The following is a 25331-nucleotide window of genomic DNA, read 5'->3' as shown; positions in this document are numbered from 1 at the left end:
ATGGTACCCTATGGTTAGTCGTGAAATGTGCGACGTTGCTGCCATATTTTATACTAGACTTTGGACCTCCCACTCCAAGCCCATGAACCCCAGGGACCGCAGCCGCTTGCACGCATAAGTTTGGTTTGTTTACAAAATGCATCACAATCTGCAGCTGTGCGCCAAATGCAAGGTTTTCACGCATCTCCCATTTTTTTGGTCTCACCACCACACCACAAAAGCAGGGTCTGGTGCAAACACCAGCAATACCTGGTAGAGAGCTCCACGTATTTCCTTTTTCCCGAAGAAACTTGACCACTAAATTGCATCACTCCCGAAATGCATAAGTTAAAAGTTCGAGAAATGTTCTATAAATTAAACTTACAAGATGAATATCACCATCCGAACACTCCTTTTTACATATTTAAATCAAATCAACTGATATCAAAATTTTGCGAGGGAAGTACCAGTCTTTATTTTTATTGAGCTACTTTGTTTTTCTTGGTATCATACTTGTGTAATGCCACTTTATTCTTCCTTCCTTTTCGATCGTCTTTAGATGTACTACCTGCTGCTTAAAATTTTGAACAATTTCTCTGCAAAATGCTCCAACTGCAAACTTGTACGTATTTTATACATAAATCGGATTAATTCGCCAGCCGCCCAAACATGTTTGATATGCACCCAAGCGTGAACATTTCACAGGGAATGCGGGAGACCATTTGAGGCACGAAACTTATTGTTCCCCCCATTTTTGCCCTCTGAGACCTTCAGTTAACCGTTTTCTTGGTTCATGGCGGTGCTCAATAATGATAAATCCAAGCCTTTCGAGTGCCTGACTCACAAGGCTACCTGGTAAGGTATTAGCATTAGAGTAAATGGTGCCATATAGAGCCTTGGGACAGACCTGACGCAGCTAATACAGGGGTGTTTGATGGCGAAATTCTGCCTTCTGGAGATGTTTATCATGCACACCTCTTACATGTTTCACATTTTAATTTCGAAGGTTGGTGGGCATAGTTGATATTTATATTTGGGGAGTGAGTCGGATGGCCCGGTCCGCCAGCAGACCATGCAAAAGGTACTGAAAATTTGTTTTGGCGGGGGGGGGGGGAGCAGGAAGAGGCCAGTCTCATGTGGAACAAGTAATCGCTCACCTAACCTGCGTTCATCACATGCTTAGTACACATGATAACCAGTTAGCCATTTTTTTGTTTAAATGCATCGAGTTTTCCCATAACTCAAATTGTGATGCCACAAGGCATGTAATGGGCTCATTTTGTTCCATATTCTTGGTTATTTGCCCCAAATTTCTTAAAGTGGTCCCTTATGGCTGCTTTAACCACATGTTTTCTTTAGTTGTCATGGCTTGCTGACCGGCAAATGACTGTACTGTATATACACACTATGTTTTTAACACAGGGACATGCTAAGCTGCATAGCAATTACAATATAAGTAATGTATGTAATTACCTTATGATGTAATTTCCTTCTGGTGTCATCAACATGACTGGGTGTTGGCAGCCACAAGGCTGCGGCCGCTGCCTGCCACGCCCCACCTGATCAGCAGCTGTGAGGCGTCTGTTTTGGGAGGCATCCAGGTGAGCAACCCCGGGGGCTGCTTGGTGCTATGTTCACCTTTATTTAGCTTTTCACACAGTGATCTGATTTTCTGGTCTTCCCTTTCTGTATCATTGCTGCACACCCAGTTTATCTGTATGTGTAGATCCTATTTGTTTCATATGCACATGCTATCACTGCATTTTTCACTGTCTTGAGTTTTGGGAGATGCTGGTGCATTTATACAAAGAATAGCTTTGTATAAACAGTTGTGTGCACTGGTTATACTGTTTAGGTGGTGGCTTTACTTAAGCAAATGATTGCATGACACATGTCATGTGAACATAACTGTAATCAGTCATAATGCTTTCTCACAGAATTTAGTTTAGCCATGATTAATACTTGTGCAAGTTGAAGGAGAGTGTGCAGTTGTGTTGTGTGGGTCTGCGTACATCAGTCTACAAAATCATGACTTAATTTCAATTGGTCCAACTTTCCCATCTCAATGTGAACATATAGGACAATGCTAACATATGCTGCATAGTGGTCTCCTTGCATTTGCATTGCCATTATGATCATGTCATGCTCCTCAGGGCCAGAGCAGCTGAGGACGCAGCCTCAGCACAAGCCTCCCGTGCTAGGGTAACAGTATTTTATGCATATTCTGAATTTTGGTATGTAACCAGAAAAATTAATGATAATGGTTTCACAAAGTCATGGTATCAAGACCACCTGCCTTCAGTGCATGCATGTGTGCTTGGTCTTCATGGTCAGGCTAACTGGGCAGTGATTAAACAAGTAACATTACTGTCACTGTATGCTGCAAAATGTTAGGTATTATGTTGAGTAAGTGATGCTAGAATTTGTGTCTTCTTTGCCTTGAAACAAATTGTGTTGTCTTCATTATTTTAGGCAGTATGTTTCGACGTATGTTTCGGCGACGTGCGCCGCGGCTGAGCGACACTGCTTCGTCCGTCGGCAGACGTTGACCAGCAAGACGCCGTCGCTGGCGGCTCGGCTGACATGGCCGGCCGGCCCCACCACGGCCCGCTCTCCGCAGAGACGCTGGCGCCGCCGCTGCGCCGCCCCTGGGACCCGGCCACCCACATCATCTCCCAGCATAACCTGGTGCGTACCGAGCGGCGATCGGCGGCTGTCCGGCAACCCAGCCGGCTAGGGAATCAGTAAGAGCTCACCCTTGCCTCTGGCGGTATGGATGGCACACGTGGGGCAGGCATGGAACTTAGCGCTTCAATGGCTTTATTTGATATTGATAAAGTGTTCGAGTAATGAATGAAATATCACAAAATATGCAGTACCATATCATCACATAGACGTTGCCCACCCTTAAAACCCCCGAATGTTTCACACCTATCCAGGTGGAATACACCAGAACAAAGTCAGAACTGTTCACGATCCGGCGTACTCGGCTGCGCCGTCTCCACCTCTGGCACCGTCCCTGGTGGCGCGCACGCGCCTGTCTGTACCCCTCCGACCGGCGCCGCTGACGCGCTAGTGCCGTGCTGGTGCCGAGCAGCGGCGCCTTCCCAACAACCCGCTGCTGGTTCTGGTACCGTCGTCGCCGTGCCATGGCTCGGACGCCAGCCGTCCCGGCTTCGGCACCGGCCGGCTCGACTTCTGGCAAGGTGGTCGCCATCAGCGTGTTCGAGGGTGAGTGGCGCGCGCCGCCGGCCGCTCGGCGCCCTCTGCAGGGTCTGGTCGGTCGGCAGGCTCGCCTGCGACGAGCGAACAGGGCGTGCGTAGATGGTCGTTGCCGCTGCGCTCCGACATGTGCCGTTCGTTGACACAGCAGCCCGCTCTGCCCAGCAGGTGTTTCTGTAGTATCTGGTGATTTTGTCCGCATGGTGTGTATGTGCGCCGGTGCAGTCGATGCGGTGTGGCGCGTAATGAGCTGTATATGACGGCGCGTAATGAGCTGTATATGAAAAACTACACGTTTTATAGTCATCTGTTGACCCGTGCCTGACTTCGGCTGACCTGTCCCTGACTTTGGCTGACCATGTCTAACCTCGGCTGATCTGCGCCCCGCCGGCAGGCGGCGCGCCGAGCCGCGGCATCACCGTCAGCGAGAGCCTGTCGCACATCATGGCCATGAGCCGGAGTCAGGTAGCCGAGCTGCGGCGGCCCGGCCGGCCGCTGGTCCTGCTCGGCCGGCCTGGTGGCCGCCCACTTGGCGCTGGTCGAGCCCGTCAGCGCCGTGGTCGGGTTCGGCTTCCCGTGCCGGTCGGCGGCCGGGCGGCGCGGCGAGCCGGACGACCCACTGCTCGAGTCGCGCACGCCCACCCTGCTGCTGGTGGGCCAGTCGGCCAGCGGCGCGGCGCCGCACGAGCTGGAGCTGATGCGCGACCGGATGCGTGCCAAGACCGGCCTGGTGGTGGTGGGCGGCGCCGACCGCCGCCTGCTCGTCAACCGGCACGAGCGGCAGCGCGAGGGCCTGACGCAGAGCATGGTGGACCGCGCAGTCATGGTGAGGAGGCGGGCAGCGGCGCCACGGGTCGACTCGGTGACGACACGCGAGGCGGGTCGTCAGCGGCCGTGACGTGCTGTGACCGTGCCGATAAGTTGTGTCGGCAGCCGGCCGTGTTGAGTGCTGTTCGGTAGGGATATGACACCCTCCGGCTCGCTGCTCCTGTCAGTCACCGCTCTCGCGCCTCGCCACTCGTCCCCCTCACGCGGCATGCGTGCGTCGGCCGGCAGGAGGAGGTTTCTGAGTTCCTGACCAACATCCTGACGCAGCAGCTGGACGGCACGCTGCCCGTGTTCCCGCGGCTGCCGACTCCGCCACTCTGCCGCGAAGACGCGGTGCTGAGGAACCTGGCGCGCGAGCGGCGGCGGCGGCCGGTCGGCCCGGCCAAACACCGTGCCAGGCCGACCAGGAGCGGTACGGCCCCGCGCCCCGGCTGGTAGCCGCCTGCCGCCGGTGTGGTCTGCCTGTCAGATTAGTGTTTGCCCGGGCTCCCCTGGCAGCCAGAGACCGCCGAGAGTGGCATCTTGCCATTTTCAAGGTTTCGTGCATGCCTAGTGGTATATGGTGCGGAACGCTTACCCCTTTCGTTAAGTGCGGTGTTGTGCTGATGAGCTTGTGGCGCGGCCGTGTCCGGCGGGCGGCCGGCCACAGCGTGCGCTCGGCCACCTCTGCGCTGACGCGCGCCATGTGTGTGTGGCTGACCACAGGGCGTCCGAGGAGCCGGCCGCGCGCCGCCACACAGCGTCCAGAGCCGGGCGGCTCACCGGCCGCCGACGACGACTCTCTTTCGGAGCCGCCCATCATCGACCTGATCCAGGAGGCGGGCAGCGGTACGCCCGAGCCCGAGCCGTTCCCGTTGCCGGCTGGCGTCCGCCCGGCGCCCGGCTGCCGGCTCCGAGTCACTCAGAGTCTGGACGGCGGCCGCTTCAGGCGCAGCCGAGGTACACCGCCGTTCGCCGCCGTGGTTGGGAGAGGACGCTGCGCTTGTCCGTTGTTTCCTTCACCATTTGGACTGCGGTTAGAGGTGGAGGGGGAGACAATGTCTGCGGCCCACGACTTGTGTTTGTGAGTTGTTTCCTAGCACGCCGCGGCCTTTGGCGAGAAATGCCGGCGAATTTTGTCGGCGTGGGAGAATAGATCACGGTCATACCATGATGTTTGTGTTGGTGGAGATGCTGACCGTGATAGCCTCGCTTCTCCCTGTATCGTGTCTCACAGCGCTGACCGGCGCCGGCCGGCTGCCGCGCCGGAGCCAGCGCCCAGTCGCAATGTTCAGGGCCTCTGTTGGACGCGTGTGCGTGCGTGCGGCAGGCCGGGGCCGCGGCCGCAGCCTGGCCGCCCGGTACGGCGCGGCGCGAGACTTCGTCACCACGGCGTCGATGCTCGGCTCGTCGCGTTTCGTGACGCCGACCACCACGGCCGCCGCCCTCTCCAGCGCAGGTGGGCCCCGCCACCCCGTGGCCTGGCGTCGCACGACGCCGGGCTCGGCACCCGTCATCATTTTGCCACTGCCAGCCCTATGCTGACAAAGCATATGTAGTTTCGTGTCGAATCAGTTATATGTCTATGGAACGACGTATATGCATGCAGTATCATGGTTCAGTTGTTGTTCTATGCTATGTAAGAGGTCGCTGCTCATGGCGGTGGTATTGACTTGAAACTTGGCTGTTGGCCAAGGCCGCCGTGCAGTCCAGGCGCGCTCAGCAGACGTGTGAGTGACACTGCGTTCGGCGGCTGCTGCAGCGGGCGAGGCGGACGGCCAGCATCTGGTGTACGTGCAGCCGCTGGCGGTGTCGGCGCGGCCGCCGCCTCCGCCGCCGTCGCTGGAGCGGGAGCGGCTGATGGTGCTGCCGGGTGGCCGCTCGCTGCTTTCCAGCCGCCAGCTGGTGGTGACGCGCGGCGGCTCGCGCACCGTCACGTACGTGCCGACGCCGCGGCCCGGCGCCTCGGCGCCGCCGTCGCAGCAGCATCAGCAGCCGGCACCGCGGCCCGGCCCCCCGCCGCAGCCGGTGCCGCGGCCGCCGGAGCACGAGTACGCGGCGGGCGCGCTGGCGGCGCGCGGCCGGGCGGCGGCCGGCCGCGCGCCGCCCGGCCGTCTCCTGCGCACGGCCGCTTACAGTCGCCAGCAGCAGCCGCCAGGCCGTGGCCAGGAGCGATTCGAGTCGGCGGCGGACCGCGCCGGGCCCGGTGCGCGCCCCAGACAGGCGCCCATGGCCGGCGACGGGCTGGACCCGGCGCTGGGACCGGACTGACGAGCCCTGACGGCACGCCGTTGAGAGCGCTCGAGTCCCACCAGTAGGCCTACAGGCTGCAACGTACTCTGCCGAATGACGAGACATGAGGACGCCGACGGGCTGGGACGTCGTCACGTGTAGAGCCAAAGAGTGATCTGTTGCCCAGCTTTGCCAGCCGGAGCGGCGACAGCCGGACGGGCTGTGGGGGGAACGCTTGTGACCTGCTGGTCCGACGGAGCGTCTGGTGCCGCTCAGAGCTCTGCCCAAACCCAGAGCTGTGCCCTGACTCGGAGCTCTGCCCAGTCTGCCAGTCCAGATCCGCGATGCCCCACCGGACCCTCCAGTGATCGTCATGTGTTAAATACAGGTACCAGATCTTCTGACGGTGGTTTTGAATCGGCGTGTTTGACCTACTCGGCCTTTCGGCACCACGCCCTTAGCGTTTCGTCCCGTAAGTGGCAATCCATAACGCGGGCCAGTTTTATAAAGGGAAGTTACCATTTCTGGCTGAACGAAGCGATTTCGGTGCAACTTCCCACTTTCTACGCCGGTGTCTAGTTTGTATAATGCCAGCGTTGTCTGTCACGCGAAGAAGTAATCAAGCTAGTAAAAACCAGCAAGCTTTGCTTCGTTTGCAAGTAAATATTCTATGGCAATCTAAATGTGCGTGATCACAGCGTGCATAAGATGCGCAGTACGTGATTACGCGACCTGGGTGTAAAAAAGCGTGAGTAACGATGGTGGGCTGGTTTTGGGCACGCAAAGCTGACGTTCAGCTGATGTTTGCACCCCTTCAGCAGTTATTGTACTTCCGTGCAGGTACAAGGCAATTCATCTCTCCACTTGGCATCAGCTTAGCCCACGTCCTCAGAAGCTCAAGCTCCAAGCAGTCTCGAATGCTATTCACGTGCCATATACCTTTCCACTTCTCACGCTAATTTGCACCGTCCTGTGGTCAGCTGTTTGTTTGGTCAATGATGCCGTCGGCGCCGACGGCGTCATTATGACGCTACCTCAGTGCTGTATCGTGGCGTTGCGCACCGAACAATGACACGAGTTTTTGTGCCGCCCTACCTGCTTTCACAATACATTCCTTGGTGACGAAACTGGTCAAGCGTGCATTCCTGTATTAACTCTGCATCTTATGTATCATGGGCCAAAAGCACATCCGATACAATGCACACACCACTTTCAGCCAAGCACAGCCAAGTGGAGTCATTTGTTCAGCCTGTTTTTCGAATCGACAAAACATACGTAGCAAAGAAACACATCCTCGGCGATTACGCATCCAACGATATGAAAACTGACCTGTCGCTCGCCCACGAACCGCATATGACAATTCATCAGGAGCTTCCGGTCCTTGATGAACATCGTATTACGTCCACCAGGGTAAGCAAGCAGGGCTAGCAGTCGTGCCAAATGATGATAACTAATATGACAAAACGAAGCAAAGCAGCTATGACATGAAAATAGTGGACAAATGACAAAACATCTACTTGAATCGGCGCCCGGCAGCCGGTGCAGCGGTGCGGCAGGCCTGGTCGCACCTCCTCCGGGGGCGTGGCCCAGCAGCGGTGCGTAGACAGCCGCCCTCGCAGGCAGGCGCGCCACTCAACCCACACTCGCGGTGCAGCGCGGGCGAACTCTGGAAGTCAAACGTCCTACCAGGCAGGATGGGCAGTTTCGGATACTGAACGAGTTATGACAAATGTTAGCTGCACAGAGCGAGCGTTCGTTGGTTTCCCGCACTGGGTAGCGTACTGAGTGCGGGTGCAGTGATCAGAACAAACGTAAAACGGCGTGTAGAAAAGCATGGACGCGCCACATAGTGCCAGATCGAAGCAAGGTGGGCCGGACAGGGCGTACCCAGTACAGAGACACATACGTTGGGGTTAACGCCCAGTCATGGGGACCTACCAGCAACGACAAGACCGTCAGGTGATGCCGCGAGAGCCGCCTCTCGGTTTTCAGTTAGAGTCTTGTTGAACGCCTCTTCAAGCACTGGTGCTACAACCCTTTGTGTGATACGGCCGTCCGTCGTTCGACTGAGCTGCCCTACGTTTGCGAAGGCCAACATCTTGTTCAGCTTTCCCAGATGACTGCCGCTGAGTACGACGGCCGCAGCAAGTAGGGTGTCTATGACCATTGTGTGGCCTTCCTTCGGCGTTGACACCCACTTATTGGTGACAGTGGCACATGCTTTGCATTCCTGAGGGAGATAACCAAAGAGGATTGAAAGGCCAGCCTGTCACGAAAGCAGTATTTACCTCCGCACGAGTGGCAGCATGACGTCACAACCAGGACGTTGCAGATGCGAGAGGCCTCTGGCAGCCAGCACTTACAGTACCGATCATGCTATGGTTTACACCAATATAGTTTCAAGCGTAGCTGGGCATTGATTTGACGAGGACAGAACTAAAAAGACGAAAGTTACTAAGAAATGGTGAAAACCACAGCTTGCAAACAAATTAGCACACAATGCAACATTACCAGAAAACAACAAAAAGAAGCATACAACAGCTATTTTCAAAGTTTTGTTCTGGTCAATGATATCAATATGCATTTCTGACAGCATCCCCAACTGAGACTCACCGACGTGACCGTGAACGATACGGTGATACGAGTAACATTCACGTGACACCTAGCACCGCAACGGGTGCAGAGCACCGCGGCGGTGTCGGCTAGCTCCCTCAGCTGGGGCTCGGAGACGAGAGCACTGCGGGTGCCCCAATGACAGTCGTCCTCCGCCGTCGCTCCGACGTTCACGTCTTCTTCCTCCGCGGTTTCCACCTCCATGTAAGCATCACTGGAAACAAGTCCGCGCTAAAACAAGACCACCAGCAGGAACGACGCCTGGTGAAGTCACGGCATTCTCCAAATTTGGGAATGTATGCTTTAGAGCCACAAAAGCGAGAACACCAAAGAAGAAACACCTGATGAAAGACCAAGGTAGGGTAATACGCATGGCATACGTTAAATTCTTCTCATACGACGACCAAACAATATGGAACAAAGAAGGGACTTTTACATGCGTCTACAACATTATCATGTTGTGGCCAAACAGTACATTCACGCGTCAAGCTGATTGACATGACGTAATGCAAGTGCACTACGAATCTCGTCATCGTACATCTGCTCGAGCTCCACAGCTGCGTCCAAAGTTGTTCCACGGTCGGGAGTCGGCGCCGAGCCCTGGCTGCCGCCGGGTGTGAAGGCGCTCGGGGTCCATGCAACGTCGGCTGGCTCCCTGGTAGTTTGTGAGGTTCTGCAAGCAGAAAATAACGAGCGGTGGAAACAGCACGGTTCGACTCGGCTTTAGCTTGAGACTTCAGATTATGAAGGCCATATGCATTATTAGGGGAGGCTGACGACAATCCGCAAAGAAATTTACTGAGCCTTAATGACAAGCTGAATACCCATCACTGCCATTAACTAGCATTGGCGCTGGCTTGAAATCAACAATGTTGAAGTTGTTTTGGTATCACTTGCAGGGTCTTAGCTCGTCTCGTACGTTACCTCACGACAGCGACGCGCGCGCGCGCGAGCGACCGGATTACCACCGCCCCGCGGATTCGGGCACGAGTCAGCTGGTGATCCGTCAACTGATCTGACGGGTCACATGACCCGGCGCCGGGAGGCCTTATCACAACAGAAATTGTTGCAGTTATGTTATCAATTTTTCTTAATAAAGATATATGCACATCATTAGAAGGACATTACTAACATCGGCGAATGAAACGTCCGTGATGTACCTGGCATGGCCAAGTGCCCAGCGTCACCCGTGTCGCCATCGCCACCCACATTACCGCCTCCGGCGTGCCCCTTATCGCCATCGCCACCACCAGGTTCCCTCAGGTACCTGTGGCGAAATGAAGCACTGCCTGAAAACGCAAAACAGGGGAATCACAGGACGAACATGACTGAAAGCTGCGGATTTATTTTGCACTCACGACAATCCTGCAGATGGCAAACGCCATTCACAGGCTCGGAATTAATTGCCGACGTCTAATTTAATTCACACGTCCAGTAAGGTAGTAAGGTGCAGCATGTTTGGAACAACTCACATCGTAGTATAAGGATCTTTGAGATACGAGAAAATTTGTATAGAAAATTGGGTGATAACCTCTTCCTGATAGACTTGGGCACCGTTGTAAAACAATCATAGCCAAGTGCAGTACAAACAAGCAGTGCTGCTGAAGCTGTGTGCACGCTGCACGGTACAAGGTTGTGTAGTCTAAACAGCACTCTGCTGCCTGAACTAACCAATGGTTACCCTTTAGCAAGATGCAGGATGGCACACTTGACTGTTGTAGGCCGGCCTTTCGCATCGCACGTCGCAGGATCATGTACGTGCTGCTGGATACCACCAGCTTCCTGCTTGTTGCCGATCGTCTAGAACATAACACAGTGTGAAATGGAAATTGTAATAGACTGCAGATGCGGAGTTAATACCTATGACGATGACTGCAACAACTAAGGTGGGGGACTTATTGGTAACTCTGCTCTGGCTTTAGAGCATAGGAGCAAACACGCTGCATTTATGTTTTACACAGCGTTGTCCATACAATACTACATAAAAATGTGCAATTTTGCTAATTAGACAGATTTCAGGCTGTTGGTCCCTTTAGTCATTTAGGTGTTTCATGTAGTCCTTTAAGTCCCTGTAGGTCTCACAAAGGTCCTTGTGTTTGGCATAATATGGTCATTACAAGACAATGTCAATATCAATCATTATTGCAAATTTAATCATCTTTATGCCATTACTTGATGCAGTTTGTAGTATAATTTTTGTAAATATAACGCAAACAAGTATAACGCAAAACAATGTTTACTTACATCGTATAAATTTTGGTCAGAAATGACTGCAGCACACTGAAATGCATGAATGAATAATGACTGGGAGGACATGGAATTGAAAGAGACCAAAGGTGATCACAGAAATGCCATGTGTGTTCCAATGTTAAATAAGCTCAAGCCTGAATGCCAAGGCTAAATATGAAGTGTCTGACAAAAATAAATAAAGAAAACATAGGCATTCACAAACCTGCAGAGAGCGCACAGCATTGGGCCTAAGCCATTTCCTTTTGGCTGCCAGGCTGGAAAAGGCATGTGATGGAAAATGTGCCTGGCACACTCCATGCCCTGGCTACACAACGCTCATACCACACGCCTCAAGCCATTCCTGTTGGTGGCATTGTGGAGCTGGGAATCTGAAAGGATCAAGTAATTGGGAAAATGGATTACTATACAATACAATGGACATATTCTCAGTGTTGGAAATTCCAAAAAAATCCTGGTAGCAGAGTACAAATGTTCTATAGGTGAGTATGAAAATATATCAGTGCCGTGGGTCATTACAATTGTATGTAGGCTATTTTTGAGGGATAGTGATATAATGGGTGGTACTCAACAAGAGTGCCACTTTTCATGTACAGCAATTCACCTTAAAACACTCTAAATGAAATGAACATCAGTATTACACATTGCATACTGAATCAAGACGGTCTCGGACCCTGTACTATGAAACATAGGTGCATATATATGGGTTTCCAATTTATGAAAGGCTTGTGCGCATGCACCCTCCAAAACGGCGGGAGGTTATGTACCGGGCTTATACACTATCCAAAATGGAGGGTGGCTACGCATCGGGCTTACATACCCTCCAACATGGACGGTGGCTATGATACGCACAGCCAGAGAAAAATGGTACACAAAAAATGCAAATGAACGTGCCACAGACGGCCACCTTCTTACATACTACCACAAACGGCTAAACATTCATGCCCCGGACAGCACATGAGGCCCGCACGTTCCAGCCGAATAATAGACAGCCAGCACTCTCGATCGATTTACCCAGCCAGCGCATGCGCAATGCCTGACAGACCCGTGCAGGCCGGCCGAAAGTGATCGAAGTCAGTCACTTCGCTGACTCCGGTGGATAATACAATGTATCTATGGATTTTGATGTGCTTTAACCCATACCGTTGCAAAATATGATAATTTATGTTTAAATTCATTGATGTTTTTGTCCTACTAAATCTTTCTCCTTAATTTGCCAGGCCAAAGATATGGGTTCATGTTGCTCTCGTGTCTTGGTGTTTTTGCCGGAGTGAGACGGCTGTCTCCGGTAAGCTTTTTCACTACAGCAACGTTTCTTTTTTACTGAGAAGTATATTTTTGTAAAGCCTGAATTATCACGTTTAATTTCCACCATTAAGTGACAAATTTAACACAATGTGAATCCACAGCTGCCATAACAATTGTGTACTCCAGATACCAGGAAGTGGCAAAATATCCAACCACAGGGTGGTTCTGGATGGGTACTAATAAGTCCTTTGTCATAATCAGGATCCCGCCTCTAAACAGCTTCCCTCCAACTGTTTATAAAGCATGCAGCAAGGCATGAGCATGATCAGAATATTTATGCTCTTGACAAATCAGTCACAAGGAGGCATGCCATTAAAACCAACTGGAGTTTTGAGATGTTCAATCTCCAACCTGAGCTTGGAGTCAGGCAAAGCCGTTAAATAGTTTAGACGTTTCTGGCGCTGAATTGCGAGTGATTCTCTTATTTGCTATGTCATAACACAGTGGTGGTGCGTGAGTAGGCAGATGTCTGTGGTAAGTGCTTGGTTGTGTGGCTTTCTATGACCATTAATTGCATACTTGGCAATTAACACAGTTTGTCATCAATGGTAGGTTAAGTCATGTTCAAGTTTGAGTTGGTCTGCGTAGGCATAGGAAGTGAGAGCTGTGCTTATCTACAGACCTTCTGGTTTAAGCTTGCCCTGGGACAGGTAAATGCAATGAGTTTTTCCAAAAACTTTTGTTGCATCATGATAGAGTGCAAAATATTTCATTTCACCTAGTCACAATCCTGGAGTACAAAATCTCCTGGTGTACATGATACCAGGAAACATGACGTTTTCCAACAATGCATCTTCTACCTCAAATGAGTAATGCGAACCGAAAATATCTGCCCACAGGGTGTGCACTAATCATTGTGCTAAGTGGCGATTTATCAATAGTACAGACAACAGACATCTGGGTAGCCAAGCGTGTCTAACACATCTTGAAATGCTTGTCATGGCAAACATAAGTAATACAAGCTGAGGCCACACACCCATGAACTTTGCACGCTGTGAGCATGGTGCATAACTGTCACCAAATCTAGTTAAGAGTAAGTAAATTTAGTGTTTTAAAATAGTGGCAGCAGCATGACAATACCCAAACAATAATGTCATTGCAGGAATATGACAGCTCAGAGGTCAGCCCAGTGCAAATCTGATTACAACACATAGAGTTTGGTGATAAGTTGAGCACACTGATGATCCCTGCAATCTGGAACCATGGAATAACTTTTTACTGATATCCCTGATCCTGGCCGGACTGACAAAGTTCACACTGTTCATGCAAGTTTATGCAAGTCATCTGTTTATGGAGTGGTTACATCAAATAGCGGAGGTGTAGCTCCATGACAGTAGCGAGATAGGTAGGAGATGGAAACAAGTACAATGATGATTATTATTATTTGGGCTTTAGGGAGCGCCAACTACATCGCCCATGTGGTGCCCATAACCTAGTGATGGAAACGAGTACCAGTATTCGAACTTACTCAAAAACCTAATAAGAAGCTACTCGCCAATGTGCTACACAATGTCCTCCATCAACTTGCCATACTTGGCCCCAGACAGTTATTATCAAAATTAATACTTTGCGTATGTTTTTGTAGCTATGAAGTACATAAAGAAAACGATTTCTGAAATTGGTGGTAACCGTAAGCCCAGCTCCTAGCACTTGCACCCGCTATCCAGCTGCCGCGTGAATCTGCTTTTTAAAGACTTGGTTTTATTTATAAAGGCATTTTTGCCGGCATTTTTGAAGGCACTTTTGCCATTTTTGCGGGGCGCGTCCGGCCGGCAGATACTCTTGTAAAGTTATCCGGAATATGGAAAATTTTTGGAATGGCGTTCGGCAGTGCCGTTACGGAAAATTATCCCAGATAATCTTCCGTAGCGGGGGAGAATCCCGGACAATTCTCAGAGCATGGTCAAGACGGAGAATTTGTTTTCGCCAGCTATGACCGTTGGCTGTGGATAGCGCATGGAAGACTAATCTGGGGGACAATTTCCGGACCGGTCGAGTGTAAATGGAACATCTCCATGGATGATTATCGAAGAGATTATTATTCGTTGAATAATTTCCCTTGGCCGAACGCGCCCATGATTGCATACTCATTCCTCAAATTGTGACAACAATGGGAAGCGACCGCACACGATACTCGAGGCTGCATGCCGTATTGAGACGTGCATACCCAGAACTTATTGCTGAGATGTCAGTGATACGACAGACATATTCGGCGCGAAGTATTTTGTAACAGATTGGGAGCGAGGTACTTACGCAAACACAGTCAACTTATTTTCTTTTGTCCTGCGATCACCGCACACACAGCACCGTACGTTCGGCATCTCCGCTGATGCAAACAGGACACTGCCTGGGAGTGGGGAGGGGGGGGGGAAATGTCCCCTCGGCAAATGCCGCACAACCCAAAATTGCTCACGCTTATGTTCGCGGTACGCACTCAGCAGTACAATCTTACTAACAGCCAATCACCTTTCGCGCATTATAACACATGTGCAGCATCATCGCCTTTGCGAATGAATCAGCCGCCGCACGGTATTTATCATGAACGAAACATAAACAAACACAACCAATTATATCACGGGTATCTAATGACGTTTCTATGGCGTCATTAATCAGAGGGCTATTTTGAAATAGGGGAACAATAAGGATTTTGACATTTTGCAGTCGTGTAACTCAGGAACCAAATCGTTTTGGGTCTTAAAAATGACATGACCGTAAACTGCATCAAAAGGTCGTCAAGATGGCTGTTTCAGATCAAAACGCCATACAAATGTGGAACATTCCCTTTAAATATCATGTTTTTATCACAAGTGCTGCTGTCAGCAGATGGGTGAGTTGAGATGATGTTCATCATATGGGCTAAGTTAGGTTAAGTTGGTCAAGTGCATGGCAAGTGGCGATAGGAATTGTGCAATAATCAGTAACTCACAACTGCTGCTGTGGTACAAACCGGTTATACAGGATGAGATGATGCAAGGCCTCTTTAGGTTAGGCATAGGATACTTTCATGGAAATAAACATTGTTTTTTGTAAGAAATAATGACGAAATGTTTGTTTTCCCTGAGCCCATCTTAACACAACCCAGAAGTATGTCAATTGGGTTTGGCTTGGTGATGGGCTGATGTGTAGGAGTCCAAGGTTTTTTGTTCAAGTGTTTTATGCTTGTTGAACTTTCTGTTGTTATTTTGTCATTGAATTCCTTTGCTTCGTTTTGTTTTGGAAGTGCTGTGGAAGGGAATTGAAAGCGCAGCATCAAATTATTGGTGTCAATAATTTGTTATACTCGTGATACTGTCATGAAATTACTATGCTTTAACACGCTCCCGGTTGGCCGGCTAGATACCCTTCGCTCAAGGAGGGGGGGGGGGGGTCAATTTGCCCCCCCCTGAGATCTCGGGAACTAAGAAAGCTAGAGACACCAAATTTACAGGGTGTCTTGACCTGTACGTGAACTCACTTAGGTTAGGATTTCAGCTTCCTGGGTCATGACCTTCAGGTTGAATAAGGTAAACAAGATCAAATTCCAGGTTGGTCTCCAAAGCGCCCCCAGAACCTAGGCAACTGTCTCTAAGGAAAAGTTCACAAGCCCATTTGAGGTCATTGACCTTGTTTGACTCTTTGAAGGTCATGGTGACCAAAATGATACAAGACTGATCTGCGCTTTGTATTTGAATAAGTAACAAAGATTACACCAGGCAGTATGCTCCTAAAACAAAACGTTCGATCCGGGTGATCAATTGAAGATGTATTATGCGGATCCTGCTGTCAATAAATTCGAAATGAGCACCAGAAACTATCCCATACAGCAAGCCCCAGAGTAATAAATCAGGTTGGTTTCGACCTGGGTATGACCATCATACCTGACCTTAGATCAACATGATTTGCTCATTCAATATTTGTGGTGCCTAAGAAAGCATCTCAGAGATGTACGTCTTCGTCAAACACCCCGTTGTTGTATCATATTGAACGATTCCCTAAAAATTGCCTTCGCTGAAACCATGGGCTGACTTAAACCTGCCATAGGTCAGCGACCTTACAAGGTACATCTAAAATTTGTATGTCAAACGATCCGCTATGCAATTTTCTACAGCTCTGCAAAATTTGGCGCGGCTACGCCGCGCCGTTCAGAAACCATTTGGGAAAAGCCCCCGGGGGTAAGTTTCCCCCCCCTCCCCACCCCCCACCCCCCACCCGAGCGCGTGCTAATGTATTCTGTTTCACTTTAATGGCCTAAGATGTTAAGAAACGAAATGGTGTTGTCAGGTTCCTGACATTTTACGTCCATGCCAACTTGAAATAGATGTCTTTGTTTGCTGAAACATCAGTCACGAGCTCACAAGTTACATCCATGATGATGTTTGACTCATCGCACACGCCACACACAAAGACGCACACATCGCGGTGCGCGTTAGATCTTTCAACACACCTGCAGCATACCTGCAGGAACGCCTCTTCAGGCCGGCACATCGCAATGCGAGCAAGCTATGAGCACATGTGACAACGATTTAAATATACACATACCACTGCTTTTCCCAGACCGAAGTTCCTTGCAATAAATGAGCCTACCTCAGGTTAAATGATGGAAGAGGCATGACAAGCTCCTCAGTCATATGCTGGAAAGAGAACTTGCACAATTTTGGTATAACATCTTCACTCCAGCCCTCGCAACGCTACTACTCAAAGTACCGCCGCGTCAGTTCAAGCGTAAACCACAAGGTCACACAGGCGCCTCGTCATAATTGCCATGTGTCCCTGGACTTGATACTAATAGCGTACATATTCTGAGCTATATATAGGCCATTTATTGCGACCACACGGACACTAAAAACCCTGTAACGTCGAAGCCAAGCAAAATAAATACACGGTAAAAAAGCGATTCCAAAAATAGCAACAACAAAAATAAAACACCGATTCATGAACGAATTATCTTCCAGAACCACGCCTCCAACTGCGCGCAAACAGACGGCTTCACTCGCTAACAATGGCGTGGCAGCGAAGTAGCTTGCGTTTTCCAAGGCATGGGGTGCTGTCATCTAGTGACGATTGCGTAAAGCTTCAGCTCGCACATCTCCATTATGTGTCGTTCCGTAAACAAGAGCTTTCGCACCCATCTTCCGCTAGGTACCGCTAGTGAACCGCCACCGAGTTCCGAAGAGAATTCACACCACGAAGCCATTGTGCGCAGACGTGATTCTGGCGGCAGTTTTACGTTGTTGAAAAACTACGGAGACTTTATGAACATTGGTTTCTGTGGGAGAAAAGTGCAGACGTGTTAAGCTTGGTTACACTGACTTCTTTGTGTTTTCGGTGTTAAGCTACAAACATGAAACGAAATGTAGCAATATTGTAAAACTGAAAAGCAACCGGACGTTTGGCGTCTATCCCTACGCTCCACTGTTAAAAAAAAAAATGTTTGGACATTTTTTGCCATCTTGTTTTCCATTCATCACTTGGCCATTTCGACAAAGACCTCAGGAAATAGTAAATCTCCATTAAATAGCACAATTTAAGCATGGTCCTCAGTTTCCAATCTCATTACATGATAACATGACTGTTTCAGGTGTATAGTGTGATGGAAATGCAAGTCTCTAGAATGGATGTGCCGAATGAACACCTGGGTGAGCACAGTTAAATGAAGGTTTGCTGGCTTAACGTCTCTTCACAACGTCTTATCGTCGCTTGGCGTTTTTCGTGTAAAATACAAATGTTTGCAAGATAACCTCGGTGCAGCGAGCGTCATGAAATTCTTCGCCTGCGCTTTCGTCTCTTTACCTGAACTTGTGACCAGCTCAGCCTGTTACGGGTTAGGAGCAGCGGCCGCTTTAACCAGACCCCCTGATGTGTGCCTCATGATGCTGCAGGGTTCGACGAGGGACTGTAGGGCATACACACTTACCTTCATGCATCCCACTGGTTTCCCTTTTGGGCATGCTGATTTTATGTGACGGTGAGTTGCAAGAAATTGTTTCTCGTGTCTTTTTTTCACTTCTCACGCCACGCCTTTCCTCGGTGCACTGAGCATCAGGTTTTACAACGGAATTTGGGTCTGTGCTATGTATCTTTCCATACACTGCTGTAAGGTCGATGTAGAAAATTGTTCCCAAGTGTGGCGGAAAGAGAAGCTGCATCCTGCCCCACTTCTATTTTCTTGCTCCTTGTTTGCACTCTGAGCATAAGGTGCTGGGAGACGGAAGCTGTATACTGCAGGCGCGCTACGGTCCTGCGGTAGAAACCACACAAGCTATGCAATTACACATGAGTCACCACATTATTTTATACTTCTTGAGTATAAAACTAGTGGTTAGCACACTTGGCTGTGTTTAACGCTGAGTTGTTCACATCAATTGAGCTGAGCAACGACTGCGAGGACATCCAGCTGCGACCTCAGTGGACGATATTCTCATCAGCGTGCCGCTGCTTGCTTTGGTGGCGCCACCGCCGCAACTACCACTAGTAAAAAGGGGTCGCGGAACGCAATTCTGCTTTGGCAGCATACTCATCAGCTGATCAGGTGACGCCATCAAGGCAATCCCAACCACACGCGGTTGGGGTTGCACTTGCAAGACTGCAACGGATGCAAGGCCTACCGGACGCTCGGAAGCAGTGCCGCTCGCTGCGGTCGTCTTGAGGGAGCGGCGGTCCTTCTGGGCGTTTCTCAGGCCCTGGTGCATATCGTCTGACGTTCACTTCACTGGCCGCTTCAGGCATATCGCCCAGCCGCAGCACTCTACAAACGCACGCACGTGCGCACGCTACACACGCACGCTACACAGGCACGTACGACGCGCGCAAGTACGACATAGAATAATTGACGGACGTCACTGGTCGTAACACTTCTGCCTCGCGTGACCCGTATATGACACGCAGAAAAATGTAGAACAACGCGGGTTTGGCAGTGTGTAAACAGCGGCCCCTGAAGTATGTCGCAAATACACAATCCAAACGCAGGCTGCAGGTTGTCAGTGGCAACGGATGATAAAGCTCCCGCATCGGGAGGTGGTACCCTAAGCCCGGTCCCAGTCCACGGCGTGCAATATTGCTGGCAGCACCAGGCGATTGGTAGCCGACATTGGCTCCGTCCGACACTCAGTGGGCGCGCCACTGACCATGTTAGCCGAACTGTAATGTTCCGCAACGAACATGCGTGCCACAAATATGTTATGCTTTGATACTAATAGGTTGTACCGCATACACGCGTCTAAGAGACAAATGGCTCTTATGGCTGGTCAATTCGCGGGTTATGGTTATGGACGGGTTACGTTCCGATGCCCCACTGGTGCAGGCTGAAACGACAACCTGCCTCAAGCCTTGTCGTAAGGCGAACCGATGCAGGCAGGCTAGGCCAAAGACCCGCGGCCACTAAATCGCAGGATCCGCAAATCTGAAATGTCGCGGAGCAATACGTAAGTCTCTGACACTGTGAATGACAATCGCAGGTAAAATATACCGTTTAGTTGAAAGATCCAGCCCCATTGCTCTCTTGTGCGATCCAAAATAAGAATATCAAAGATCCCGACGTGCTTAATGTTTGCCACAGCCAGGAGTTAACCATCCTGACCTCTCCTGACATGGTATGAAATGGATTCACCCTGACCGCCTGTTCGATGTGAGAACAAGCTGCAGATTAGCACTCATCGAGGTGTGAAAAATAACTTCCATGAGACGAGGCATTGACTTCTTTCCTTAGTACAAATTGGGTTACAATACTGAGGCGGGCCACCTGCCGATCGGCCCTTTTTTACCAGCACCAAAACGTATGCCTCTTTAGTAACGTAAGGCGCCGTGGGTGAGAATCTTACCTGCCTCTGCCTGTAAAAATAAAAGCTACTTGCAAGATATCGCAGAAATTTTGCCAGACAATGCTGCAAGTGTATATGTCTGGGCAACAAAACTTAAATGCATAGCAAAAACTGATCAAAGCCACGTTTATCTTGGACTATGGTAAATACAAAATATGGTAATTTTGTTTTCACTAATTTATATCTTGCGATGGCACAAGATAAACGTGACTGCTTGCCGTGGAAGTTACTGCAGTGACTTTCATAGCAAGCACTGTAACTCAGCATATGAGCCAATTATGCACAATGTTTTCGTGGAGTTGTCACGCCGTAGAACGACCAGCCAGCATATCTGTTCATACCAATTAACGTAGTTAATCTAATGAAGGAATACAGACATAAAATCATCTGGCCAACAACGGGGCCGTAAGGGCCCATCAAGGTTGGCCCGCCTCGGGTTCCGCACACATCCTCGAAACTAATCTTATCACCTGACCTCCATGCATTTGGCTATAAATGAGATCTTTAGACCGAAAGAACTTGTCCAGACGGCATGAAAATGGTGCAAGGGAGGGATCTACTACAACTTTGTTCGACAGCCTATTCCAATGGTCCATTACTTCGGCTAAATGACGTCTGTCCCTTCATAGGTCTACTCTCACACTTCGCTAAATAACACTGGTTTCCTTTATGTCTCGGCCTCATTTCCAGCGCTTCAGGTGGATGTACTTTGTCTATCCGTTTCATGATCTTGAATACCTCTGTCGGATCTCCTTCCAGCCTACGATTTCCCAGTGAATGTAAATCACAGGCCCTAAGCCTCTCCCAATATATCAAGTCGCTAATCCCACTCAGTATCCTAGTCGCTTTTTGCTGCACTTTTTCCAGTCTATCTTTATATTTTTGGAGGCATGGGGACCAAGCCTGTGCACAACATTCTAAGTATGGTCTGACATAAGCTAAGCAAAACTGACAATATTCCTACTCTAGTAACGGACATTCCTGTTTCTAAGTCACACCATCCGAGGTGTCTTGCTCCTAGCAGTGTCACACCGTTTAACAGCCTTTAAATCCCTAGAAATGACTGCCCCTAAGTCCTTTCATTCCTCGATCTGGTCTAACTCCGGCCTCCCAGTTTATAGCTCGCGCCCTTGCTATAAAAACTAACCAAGTGGATCACCCTACACTCATCATAATTGCAGTACATCTGCCGCAGAGAAGCCCAGTTCACTACGTCGTTTAAGTCAAGTTGAATTTGGTTCACCTTATGGGTATTTTTCGACACCATTACTAGTAGGGTAGGGACCTGGATTTGTGATAAGAGCGCAGAGAGAAAAAGAACGTTTTTGTTGCAAAAAAAAGTAATAATTACTTCAAAATCGCTCTGGTTTTCCGACGCAAGTTTTTTGTAGCCTAAGGGTGTGTGGGTGTGGGGTGGGATATCGTGTATATATATATATATATATATATATATATATATATATATATATATATATATATACGATGTAGCAGTTTGCTCACTGACGACACACACCAATATGACTTTGCCACCTGTTAGCGGGCAAAAAATGGATATTGGTGTGTGGCACCGCGCGATACATGAAACCAATTTGGCCACTATATCTTGGAAATAATGGTAAAGTGTGGCGTACAACACTCAGAACACTCTAGCTTAGCGTCAGAAAGTCACATAATTTGAAATGCGTCCGGCAGGAGCACCAGGAGATGATGTTTTGTGCTGTGCTGCACTAGTTCATCGGCTAAGATTCCAGACAAACTATTTATAAAAATGTGCCGTCTGACGTAAAGACTCGTAGATTGTGGGCCAGGCCAGGAAGAAGGGAGATGCCAAGACTCTAGCGTCTCACAACCCGTGATAATGCTGTGAGGATCATTTTGAGGTAGTTTTTTGTTGGCGTTTTGTTGACATCTGCAAAATGTTTGACATCTTAGAATTTGAATATAGATGGCCAGAATTTAAGTGATAGACTTCCAAAATTGTATCAAGTAAAGACGAAAAGTATTTGCAGACTTGTTCAGTTTGTGTTGTGCGATGCATTTTGGCATGCTGAATATTGTCGTGAACACATGATTGAGAATGCTGAAACGTTGATGGTATTGCATTCGTTCTCGATGAAAGGCATAAATCAAAAACTGGATAAGCATGAGCAGCCTGCCTTTTTTGGCCATTAACACCTAAATGTGATACGAGCTTTTAGTTCTTCAATGCTGGTAATAAATGTCTTTCAATTTCCTGTTAGTGTGCACAATGTTGAAGGCTCCTGGCACCAATTTTTTGCTTTTAAGACGCTCAGGCAGAACTATTTATATCACGGCCAGAAAATGATTTTGCCGACTACATAAAGCAAACGGTTAAAGCAAATGGGTGGTATGCTGCTTATGAAAAAGGAGTCATACCTCGCTAGTCTGCTTGCCAGCAACGAAGCCACCAAGAAGTGCAGAAATGTCCCTCTCCACATAGAAGACACCAAAAAGACATTGCTGCAAATGTCATGATGAATTATGAACATCATCAGGTTAGTGCGGTTTATGTAAATGACGGAAAAGATTAAAGCTCCCAGGTGATTGATATAATGTTAGTTTGTGAGTCACCCACATCTTGGAGTCATTTGAAGGTTTTGATGGCTTACTGCTTTGGTACATGTTGCAAGCATTTTGCGATGAAATACATTGATATCACCTAATTAATGGTACTTGCTATATTTTGCATATGTATAGGCTTTCGAGAAGTATGGAAGCAACGTGATTTGTTCGCCTTAGTTCATCAGCTATGCATACAGATGCCAACTAAAACACACCAAACAAGTTGTGCCACCATTACTTCTGAGCATTGTTTTTCCAACATGGTTAAATGTTTTTTAATGACACCGAGAGGCAGGCTGATTTTAGATTTTCTGCCTTACAATGAAGCTTGCATCCTATGTTTACAGCTTGTTGAGAACCGAGAGGCAGACCAAGAGGCTGCCGCCCCCGGCCACTTGCAACGCACTCCAGCCAGACAGAGTTGCCTCCTTTTGCAACCCAAGCCAGGCAGACAGGATCATCTCCTGCTGCGACACAGGCAAGCCAGACGTACGTATCTTGTTCATAGAAAAGGGGATGTAAGTGCTGAAGAGCTCTTGCCAAATACACCCAAGACTGCTGAAACTGAAAATTCAGCTATCTGCGGATCCGACTACAGTCCAAGCTCATCAGAGACAGTCATTCTTGGTGAACAGAAGATTGACTTCTTGTCGTTTTACAAAACAAAAAAGATGTGCAGGAAGTTTTCAGAGGTATATTCAAATACCTGATGATGCGTTGGTTGTTGTTGTGCGTTTGGCGTGCGTGCGTTTATATATATATATATATATATATATATATATATATATATATATATATATATATGGGTTGCGCTGTTGGCAAGACTAAACCGTCAAAAACGACGCAAAAATCAATCCTTTTGCCGCCTTTTTGCCACCGAGGCCATCCATTTCACCTTGACCCTAAATGGTTTGAGTGTCGTGTCCGGTGTCGGGAGTGCTGGGAGGCTGCTACGATAAGCCGGTATCGCCCGTACGGTTGAGGCCCTCCTCATGCGGCGATCGGCTGGTCAGCACAGATCACGTGGTCAGGAAGCGGGCTCGGCCAAAGGTTCTAGAATAATAGGCCATGTCGGGTCACGCGGCTACCACACGGTAATTCTGACCTGGGAGCCGGACGAGGTGGCTGGTGTCTGTGTCTAGTACCCGGGGGCTGGAACCTGTTTGGCGTTATACTTGCGTTGGTGGACTCAGACGGATGAGATGATTCATGGGCCGACGTTACGTTTATATATGTTGTGTAAGGAAACTGTACCTGACCTTTAGTAGACGCTGCAATGAACAGATGAAAGCTCTTGCTCACGTGTCTGATACCCGTAATGGCGGCTTATCCCTTACACTTAATGTTAAGATGTTTCAAAAACCGCGAGAATACATAGACTAAAGTAGACAAATGGACCAATATTCCATCTTTAATTTGCACTAAACGTGACCTCCTTTCTAGGCCTGGTAAGGCGTGCATAACATTAGATACCTTCCTATGCATCATGTTTGACCAGGGCGTAATGATAGAAACATTTGTTAAAATCTGACCGTGGCCTGTGACCTTAATAGGCACGTAAACTTGAGTGTTTTATGAGGTCGAGGACCGCACACCACGACGCTATGGATTGCAGTTTAAAGTTTTTAATTCGGGTGGCCGTTCTTGAGACAAGCAGGGGGTCAAATCTGCTCCCCTCCGGCAGTGGTGTGCCGATGAGAAGCTCGGCCAATACTGGTTTAAAGCTATTCTAGCACAACTTAATCACCACCAGCTCCTTGATATCAGGACATTCTCTCCGACCAAAGCAGCCCAAAGTGACCAAACATCTTGGGACGCTGAGATGGCCACGGCAGTGGAGGAGCCCACAACAGCGGAGATGTCCATAGCTGGGACGATTGAGCCGTCCTCGTCAGTGGCGGCCGCTTGGGGGACTGCTGTGCCTGTTTCGCCACCTCCAGTGGCACTCTTGTTTCGCCACCTCGCCTAGATGCTGCAGCGTCACCGATAACATTCTGTCCTGCTGATATACTGCCCGTGCCGCAAGCACGTCAGTAAAATAAGCCATGAACATGTTGTAAGCAAGCAGGAGCGGCCATTCTAACGAGTTCACCGCACAAGATGCAGTTGCAGGAGAATGCGCAGAATGGGAAGAAGCCCAGGGACAGAAAAAAGAGATGTGCAGCAAGGAAAATGCCAAGCAGCACAGAAAACGTCTGAGTTCAGAGAGACCCATAGGGTCGAATAACGGGAAGTGGCAGAAAAGGAAGCCAAGGGAGGAAGATGATGGAGGTGAGACTGAAGTACATTGAGATGCACAGTGTGTGAGGTGACTGTAGCGTGTAGTGTGTCAGTGTCGAGTGAAGCATAGGCGTGTTTTAATGTCTATAAGAACTGGGCACACGATGAATGAGTGGGTCTGGACGAACGTGATCTCTATTTTAGATGCGAGATGTGTCCTCAAAATTCAGAGATCCTGAGGCATCTGGGGTTGAGTAGGCCATGGTCAATGGTGAATCACTGAGTCGGTTTGCATTTGCATATGCATTAACACGCGCCCAGGTT

General features: G+C 49.3%; 2 protein-coding genes across 2 annotated transcripts; one reads left to right on the top strand and one right to left on the bottom strand.

Moving 5' to 3' along the window:
• Positions 1 to 5251, top strand: LOC119108169 (KAT8 regulatory NSL complex subunit 3). Its single transcript, XM_037231747.1, has 9 exons — positions 1 to 13; positions 2522 to 2667; positions 3077 to 3210; positions 3596 to 3752; positions 3809 to 4027; positions 4258 to 4441; positions 4735 to 4757; positions 4821 to 4991; positions 5246 to 5251. Exons 1-9 carry the CDS (start codon positions 1 to 3, stop codon positions 5249 to 5251), a joined length of 1053 nt encoding a protein of 350 aa, XP_037087642.1.
• Positions 5252 to 7373: 2122 nt separating this feature from the next.
• Positions 7374 to 11402, bottom strand: LOC119107813 (uncharacterized). The gene is made up of 7 exons (XM_037231373.1): positions 11306 to 11402; positions 10535 to 10653; positions 9986 to 10120; positions 9392 to 9526; positions 8854 to 9067; positions 8179 to 8470; positions 7374 to 7922 (listed from the first exon to the last, which is right to left on the bottom strand). The coding sequence occupies exons 3-7, from the start codon at positions 10018 to 10020 to the stop codon at positions 7873 to 7875; spliced, it is 726 nt and encodes a 241-aa protein (XP_037087268.1). The 5' UTR covers positions 10021 to 10120; positions 10535 to 10653; positions 11306 to 11402; the 3' UTR covers positions 7374 to 7872.
• Between the last annotated feature and the right edge of the window lie 13929 nt (positions 11403 to 25331).

Source organism: Pollicipes pollicipes, unplaced genomic scaffold (assembly GCF_011947565.3).
Source record: "Pollicipes pollicipes isolate AB1234 unplaced genomic scaffold, Ppol_2.1 Scaffold_6686;HRSCAF=7923_pilon_pilon_pilon, whole genome shotgun sequence".
NCBI classification, from domain to species: domain Eukaryota; kingdom Metazoa; phylum Arthropoda; class Thecostraca; order Pollicipedomorpha; family Pollicipedidae; genus Pollicipes; species Pollicipes pollicipes.
Note: the sequence above shows the minus strand (reverse complement) of the source record. Positions and strands in the feature narration are given on the sequence as shown.